Source organism: Mytilus galloprovincialis, chromosome 3, assembly GCF_965363235.1.
Source record: "Mytilus galloprovincialis chromosome 3, xbMytGall1.hap1.1, whole genome shotgun sequence".
NCBI classification, from domain to species: domain Eukaryota; kingdom Metazoa; phylum Mollusca; class Bivalvia; order Mytilida; family Mytilidae; genus Mytilus; species Mytilus galloprovincialis.
In genome coordinates this window covers 23,036,559-23,045,011 of record NC_134840.1, presented here as the reverse complement: position 1 = coordinate 23,045,011, position 8,453 = coordinate 23,036,559, and the positions used below count along the sequence as shown (strand labels likewise).

At 30.7% G+C, this 8,453-nt stretch overlaps 1 protein-coding gene across 2 annotated transcripts; it reads right to left on the bottom strand.

Moving 5' to 3' along the window:
- On the bottom strand, positions 1–8,220 carry LOC143067447 (neutral cholesterol ester hydrolase 1-like). Of its 2 annotated transcripts, none has more exons than XM_076240725.1 (7): positions 8,198–8,220; positions 6,942–7,114; positions 6,010–6,120; positions 4,951–5,071; positions 4,406–4,469; positions 1,175–1,296; positions 1–758 (listed from the first exon to the last, which is right to left on the bottom strand). In XM_076240725.1, the coding sequence occupies exons 2-7, from the start codon at positions 7,074–7,076 to the stop codon at positions 103–105; spliced, it is 1,209 nt and encodes a 402-aa protein (XP_076096840.1). In that variant the 5' UTR covers positions 7,077–7,114; positions 8,198–8,220; the 3' UTR covers positions 1–102. The 2 variants fall into 2 exon arrangements, with proteins under 2 accessions (XP_076096840.1, XP_076096839.1); XM_076240724.1 differs by lacking the exon at positions 8,198–8,220 and adding an exon at positions 7,897–8,048.
- Positions 8,221–8,453: the final 233 nt, after the last annotated feature.

The window sequence follows — 8,453 nt, the reverse complement described above, 5'->3', positions numbered from 1 at the left end:
TAATAAGTTTTCACTCTATTACACGATCATTACACCTATTGACAATTTTACTAGTAGGATATGGCATATCCTTCCAATTGCCATAATTACATATTGACTGAATTATACACTAACTTCTTTAATGTATGAAGATAAATGTTCTAATCCAGCTTTGTATGAATCATAAAATGAATAAATCATAAATCCATGTTCTACTCCATCCCAATGTTTATAGTTTAAAGGATGATTTATTCGTCGTAGGCGATGTCCCAAAATCATTCCTTCGTCCCGTAAACCGTCATATTCTGCTGTTATAAGGTAAGTTTTGGGAAGAAGCTTTAGCTCTTCGTCTGTTGCCATTAAAGGTGCGAAATAAGGATTAAGTATAACATTGGCAACTTTGTTTGCAATTTCTATATTTTCCTTTGAGCTATCATCGTCTGGTATCATTTGGTACTTCCACGTTAGGTGGCTTGGATCGACCAATTTTCGGTATTTCTTCTTCGTTTCACGTGTTGTATGAGTGTTTTCTTTAAAGTATTCCACGTACTGATCCCCGCCAAAACCATACAGATTATAGTAATGTATCATTGTAGTCTTAGTAACAGGTGTATAGGTATTTCTCATAGACAAATCAAACTCCCTGTACGACGATAAGTTGTAATCCATAGCTTGTAATATAGGGTAAATGAGACCTTGGAAATTTAACTTCGGTGTAATGTTTTCTTTCCCAAAATAAAGGGAAACTGCCATTGCCAAATTTCCACCAGCACTATCGCCTGTGAAAAAAACAAGATTAAGGTAATATCAAATGCTTAATGACAAGTGTCTTAATAAATACTGCATTTGTTTAATGCAAGAACAGTGTATGTTGCACTTTATTTTAGGACAAAGGGAAAATGTCGTGTTTTTGGTTTTGTTTTCTCTCATGAATTTTATTCCATGGGTAGCATTTGAGTTATATTCATTACGGAGACTACACATAATAATGGCAATGTACGTTCAGGTTCTGACATGCGTGCATACATCAATCTTTGGGTAAGATATAGCTTAGTGTTCATATTCAGTCGTTTATTTTTTTAATATCTATTAAATGATTGGAAATCTTTAACTCATTAATCAATGAAAACAATTGTCACTTCAAAGCATTTCTAGCACATAATATTCGTAATGTAGCCAATATATTCATTATTACCTGCAATGCCAATTTTTGAGGAATCAACACCAAATGCAGCTGCATTTTTCATAAAATATTTGGTTGCTTTCACACAATCATCAAACGCTGCTGGGAATATATGTTCTGGTGCAAGCCTGTAGCTATGGTGTATAAAATAAATGAGACATTATTCAGTACAATTATTTAAATAACAAATTAAAAAGTAGTCACTGTAGTTTGATTGGTATAAAAATAATAACATGTTACAACCCTTAACTGTCAATTTATTATTCCTTGATGGTGACAAGTTATATTATATATTGTGTTTTTATGACTTTTTAAACCTCCCACGTCTGGTCTGTGTTTTAGTGTGTAGTGCAATTAAAACATATTTTTATGAAAGAACTGCTGGAGGTCCAAAATCAACAACATTTTATTCCACTATTAAACCATTTTTATCAAATAAAAATATTAAATCAAACAATAACATAATTTTATATGAAAATGATAAAATTCTCAGTGATCCTAAAGAGGTATCAGAAATTTTTCAATACATTTTTCATAAATGTGGCTAAAGATATAGGAGATTAAAACATTAAAATAGACAGAAATCATCAAAGTATAATAAAAATTGAAGAAAATAAAAACGATTATAATGAGTTGAATTCTAAACCTGTAACAGAAGAGTTTGTGAGTAAACAAATTTCTAAACCTGTAACAGAAGAGTTTGTGAGTAAACAAATAGATAGGTTAAATATAAGAAAAGCCACTGGATATGACAATATATCACCAAAAATTATGAAATTGGCACAGCCAGTAATATCAAATCCTATTAAAATCTTAGTAAATAAATCAATTGAAAGCTCAATTTTTCCTGATAATCTTAAAGCTGCCCAGGTTTCCCCACTTTTTAAAAAGAATAACTCTCTTGATAAAGAAAACTATAGACCTGTAAGTGTGTTACAATGTATTTCTAAAATTTATGAAAGAGCTATACATGACCAACTAATGGAATTCTTAAATAAACATTTTCATCGTCTTCTTTCGGCATTTAGGTCAGGTTTTGGTTGCCAAACTGCACTTATTAAAATAAACGAAGACTGGAAAAAAGCTCTGGAAGAGAACAAATTTATTGCTGCAATTTTGATGGATCTATCTAAAGCATTTGATTGTTTACAGCACGATTTACTTTTACTTAAATTGGAATCATACGGTCTGTCTAAAAATTCTCTAAAATTATTAAAAAGTTATTTAGAAAACCGCAAACAACGTAAAATTGTAAGTTCATACAGTGAATGGGATCGTATGTTTAAAGGCGTACCACAAGGGTCAATGCTTGGTCCAGTTCTTTTCAATGTCTTCATAAATGACATATTTCATTTTGTACAAAAAAGCACCATTTATAATTATGCTGATGACAACACTGTATCATACAGTGATCATAATTTAGATAAAGTTGTTGAAAGTTTAGAAACTGATAGTTTAAATCTAATAAACTGGTTTTCTGTAAATTTAATGAAGGCTAATCCTGACAAATTCCAGGCTATAGCCATTGGAAAAAAAACCAAATAAACATAATTTGATATTTAGTTTAAATGGAAACAAAATTTCTTGTGAAGAAAATGTTAAACTTCTTGGAATAACTATAGATTCGGACTTAAATTTTAACAATCATATATCGGAAATATGTAAAAAGGCATCAAGACAATTAAATATTCTAAAACGTATGGGTAAATATTTAAACAGGCTAGGTAGGTTAACAGCATACTACTCATTCATTTAACTATAATTGTCCAGTAATTTGGCACTACTGTAGTGAAAAAAATTCTTTTAAAATGGAAAAATTCAAGAAAGAGCTCTAAGATTCATTTATGGAGATTATGATATTCCTTACGAAAAACTGCTGGAAAAATCTAAATTACCATCTTTAAAAATAAGAAGAATAAAAAAAATTGCAATAGAAACATTTAAAATAATTCACAAAAAAAGTCCGAGCTACCTTCATGATTTGATTGATATAAAAATTAACAAGTATGATTTAAGATCACAGGAAACAGCAGTACTCCCAAGAGTTCGAACTACAATGTACTAAGTATGGCTTAAGATCGTTTCGCTATAATGCTGCACAAATCTGGAATGAGCTACCGAACCATTGTCGAATGGAAACATCTTTTGACCAATTCAAAAAATTGGTACAAACATGGGATCCAAGTAACAGCTCATGCCAGTGCAGTGCATGCATATAGTGTTTATGCCTGTTTTATTTTTACTTTTATTTTTTGTGTGATTATATGATTTGTGCAATCTTATTATTAACTTGTGCTATGTTTTAAGTGTACTATATGCTTTTAACTTATATATGTCATTTATGGTATCTTACTATGCATTATATGTTTAAAATTGTGTTGTTTTCATGACTTTTGTATGTGTGTATTGTATTACGTGTGTGTATTGTATTTTGTTATTAAGTCGATTTGAAAAGCTCACTAGAGCTTGCATTATGTAGTTTATTGAATATCGACTCTAAATAAAACTTTGAATCTTGAATCTTGAATGTAATTCTGCTTTGTATCGATTTGACGAGTGAAGCCCTTTTCAACTGATTGTTTAATGTGCTGTTACACCACTCTCTCATGTTAGCGGAGGGTTGAGCGCTCACAAACATGGAAAACCCCTCTAAATGTTTTGAGTCTGATCCAAGCCAGGAGCCTGTAGTTCAGTGGTAACCGTTGATTCATGTCTTTTATGTCTGTTTTTTTTGTTTTCTTATGATATGATATAAATTAGGCCGTTAGTTTAGTCAATTGAATTGTTTCATATTTTTCATATTGCCGACTATAAAGTATTTGGTTTCTTATTGTTGAAGGCCGTATGGTTGCCCATAATTGCTTACATCCACTTTATATTACATAACTGTATTTTGTTGGATAGGTGTCTCATTGGCAATCATACACAAACCACATCTACTTAGTTTTACAATTCACCAATATTTCAGAAAAAATAAAGATGAATGCTTCATGTTTTTCACGATTCCTAGTTAAAATTCACCAAGTCAAAATTGTGTAAAATGACATATCCCATTTATTGATTTTGACTTAGTTCACAGTTTTATAATAAACGTGAGAATAAGGTATTTTCATACGATAAAGTTAGCAGATCGTCGTCATACACTAATCTAATAATCGCTGTGAATATAAGATAGACCCGGCAGTAAAACAACCATTTTGTATAGTGCATTTGAGTTTTTTATTCATCTGTGTAAATACTTACTCTACTGAAATAACTATAGCTTGGGTCTTTTTAGCAAGAGCTCTGGTAAATCTATCGTATCCGTCTTTAAAAAAAAACACCAAAAAGTTAACAAAATCGACTATCACATTTTTTTAAATTTAATTGTTATTATTTTCAAAACAATTCATCATTTGACAAGATCAGAAAAAATCAGAAATTACAGCCTTTCAAAAACGCCTTTCTCCTTTTTTTTTTTAAATAAATTTACACTTTATTTTAACGAACTGAATTCTATCGCATAAATACAACACCGGACTTGCATCTCAGTGGCCATACAAATGTGTGACTTCGGAGTTTATCATTCGTTCCCTGTTTCGTTTTATAGTTATTGTACGGTAGAACGACATATGCCTTTTCTAGTAAAAGAAAAACTATAGTATCATTTGTGTAAGTAAAATTCTTTTTATTGTGTTTATATCGCTCGATGGAAGTTCAATGCAGTATTATCATTTATATTTTTGTTAAGAAATGTCCACATGCTCCGGATTCGTCTTTCCGTTTTATTATACGTGTATAATTCTTACCGACGCTTAACAATGTCCAGCCACCTCCATGTATGTACACAACACCGGGTCGTAATTCTTTTGACGGTGTTGTTGGTTTGAATATTCTAACGCCAATGCCATCAAATGTACCTTCTTCTGCCTATAATATATGATAAACCAAATATTTAAAAAAAAAAACCTTTAAGTTATATCATTAAACTCAATTCAGGATTTTTATCACATGTATACCGAAGCATTCAATTACTTATCATTCCTTTTATTTTAGCCAAGAAACATAGACGAAACTTTTTCTTATCAATGTTGTAAACGTCCAAACTATCGGCGAAATGGAAGTGGCTGAAAGGCAGATGTTAAAGGCGCACTAGCTGTCATATTCATATTAAACAATTTGACTCAAAAAATATTTGCAAGTGAATAATTCATTATCAATTTTACTTAGCTTGTTTTGACAAAATGGACCATACTGGCTACTAAAAGTAAACCATTATTTTACTTTTTCACTTTTATTAATGATTGAACAAAAAAAAATCATACTATAGATTGTTTACTTATCTCGTAGCTAGTGCCCCTTTAACCTTGCTTATCCGCAACAACTTAACATTTTGAAGCTGCAGACCAAATATTAAATCAGTCCTTTTCATAGATGTTTGTCGAAAGTTTTCCAAGTGTAAAGAGTCTTGTAAAATGCTAGAAAAGTTTGACGAAAGTTATATACTCATGCTATTTCTCACAGACGGGGTCGATTAGTTAATAGACTTGACTTCGCTTTGGCGACGCAGTTGAAACCAACAATATCATCTATTGGAATGATACGATCGTATGTGACTGATAAACGAAATATTTGTACGCGCACTCTTAAATCGGTACTTTGTGAGTTTTGTTTCAATTTGTACAGTGTGTTTCGTGCAGATCTGTTAAGTTAAGTCCCTTCCTATTATCATTTACAGATAGTTATTATGTAGCGTTTTTTTTTTGTGTTTTTTTTTTTTGGCAGAATTCAATACCTCTATCTCATGTTCATATCATACATGGGCTTAACAATTTAACAAGGACACAAAATTGATTATTGTTTTATACCTGAATGCCTTCTATTTTAGGATGTAGATATTTTCCAGCCATCAGAGACATATCCGTTACTGCACGAGTTGCATTTAAGCGTGAAAATCCAAGCAATTCAGCAAGACGTCCCTATATGAAAAAGAAAAGATATGTACTTGTATATATTTTTTCATAATTACATGTATATGCCAATGTAGAATATATCTGATTTATCGCAAACATACCTGAAGGCAAAAGAAACACTCGTTTCAAATCTTAGTAATATGACTTAAAACCACGGCTCATAATTATCACTTTCAGTCACAGGTATACATGTAGCAGTGATATCAATGTTTGAAGAAGAAAGAATGTTTCAATTTATACTCGTCAAACCTTGTCAGGGTTTTCTGTACTTGGGAAAATCTTGCGATTGTTTTCGATAATTTATTTTGTTGATAGCTTGTGAACACTCGTGGCGATTTAGAACTTGGCATATCTATGGTTTAGCAAATTGTCTGTTGCTAAAGATCACACATTTCTTTATTGTTTGTTTTCGTGTTGTTAGATTGCTGTCTTATTGACAAGTACTCCAGAAAGGTTTTTTTTAACAAACCATGAATATGACAGTTGTAAACCATTCGTTTGATGTGTTTTTTCTGATTTTGCCATTTGATTAGCTTAAGGGATTAATTTTTTTAAATTTTCCTCTGTATTTTTGTGATTTTACTGTTTTTCAAAAAGAAGCAAAAAAGACGCTAGCGCTTTTAAAAAGAACGCGGTTACATAAGACGCATGACATTCATAAAGTATTATTTTAATTTTAATTAAAACGATAGCATTGTCTTCAAATATGACTCGATTTTTTCTTTGTTTGGTTTTGATATATATATACATCTTATACTAAAAAAAAACAGTTGTAAAGTTCAGTGAATTCAGAAGTTAAAGTAGAAAAGGAAATATATTATACTTACAACATCGTCGACAATTTTAAGCGTTAATGCAGGAATGTGTTGTTTATATGGTTCAATGGCATCTTCCGGGAGTGGAATGTAAGCGTAATACGCCACGGAAAATAGTATGATGGGTGCAATTACCCATCGCTTCATTGTAAATCAATGGTCGATGAATGGAAGGATAGAATTGTCTGAAGAAAATATAAAATACTTTAGTAACGTGTTATTGATAAACTCTATTTGTATAGTCAAAATGTCAACTCAAATTCTTTTAAAAAATCATACAAAGAAATATGTTAGTTGTTTAAGAACTAACATGTTGTTCCTGTATTCGGTTTTGTAAAATTAGCATGAGTTTTCATTCGAACATGTTAATAACTGTTGTGAAACTTTTTCTTGGTGCTTTCTTTTTAGTAAATTGTGTCGAGGATTGAAGTATGTGTTAATACGTTTTATCTGATAGGCTGCTATTGACTCTTGATTTCATTGGTGTTTTCCATTTTAAGTGCCTAGATACATGTTTTAGCATGCCCGTAAGCATCATTTGTATATATATATATATATATATATTAAATTCAAATGATGATATGTTGTATGAATGCCAATTTAACAACTATCCATCGGAGTTGAAATGAAGTAATGTTAATATAATAAATGCCACATGTCCTTCAATAATGAGATAAACACGTCTGTACAGTAAAGTCAGCTATAATAAACCCCGACGTTATACTAATCTATATATATCTTACGTCCTTGTAATTCTTATATGATTACTCGGTGGGATAATATTTGCATATACTCTTCACACCCTCTATGTTGGTCTTAGATACTTTTTATTTTAAAATGTACTTTACACATTATTATGTTATTAATACATGAACCAAGATCTGATTTGATACAATGCAAAAGTACGTTTGAAATAAACAAAAAAGTACGTTTAGAAAAATAATAATAATCTTATACTTGGGCTTACCTTGTCCACCTAAAATCCAGGTTATCATGAGCTATCCATGTGATTTAATCATATCTAATGTCAAAAGTTTACAATTTATCATTTTACAAATGCACATGGTAAAATTGTACACACTATACATGTAAATACATTTACCCGTTTACATAGGTGTCTGAAGGAATCAATTTAATCTTTTGATTTAAATACATGTATACATTTAAGTGCTTTTAGAGAGAACATGTTAATGTTGGATGGAGAGTTGTCTCATTAGCACTCACACCACATCTTCCTACATCTAATAATAGTACAGAATAATACTCACTATCTATTCTTTTTTGTAAGTTCATTTTTTTAGTACAATAAGAAATATTGCATTGTCATTTCCATATAAATACAATTGTTCAGCCATAACCTACAAATATAGAAAAGTTAAGAAAACAAAATATATATAATCGGGCGTTTTCCGTGTTATAGTGATGCAAATACTTTAAATTTATACCAGACCTAAGACCTAAACTGACTACAAAATAACATAACAAGATAAGATAAGATAAGATAAGATAAATTTTATTTTCCAA

Bases quoted from the DNA above. Each gene is read 5' to 3' on its own strand.
- LOC143067447 (XM_076240725.1), bottom strand. From the start codon at position 7,076: ATGAAGCGATGGGTAATTGCACCCATCATACTATTTTCCGTGGCGTAT. The intron at 6,121-6,941 runs GTAAGTATAATA...TTTTTCATATAG, and splicing joins TTAAAATTGTCGACGATGTT to GGACGTCTTGCTGAATTGCT. The intron at 759-1,174 runs GTAATAATGAAT...TTTTTTTCACAG, and splicing joins CTCAAAAATTGGCATTGCAG to GCGATAGTGCTGGTGGAAAT.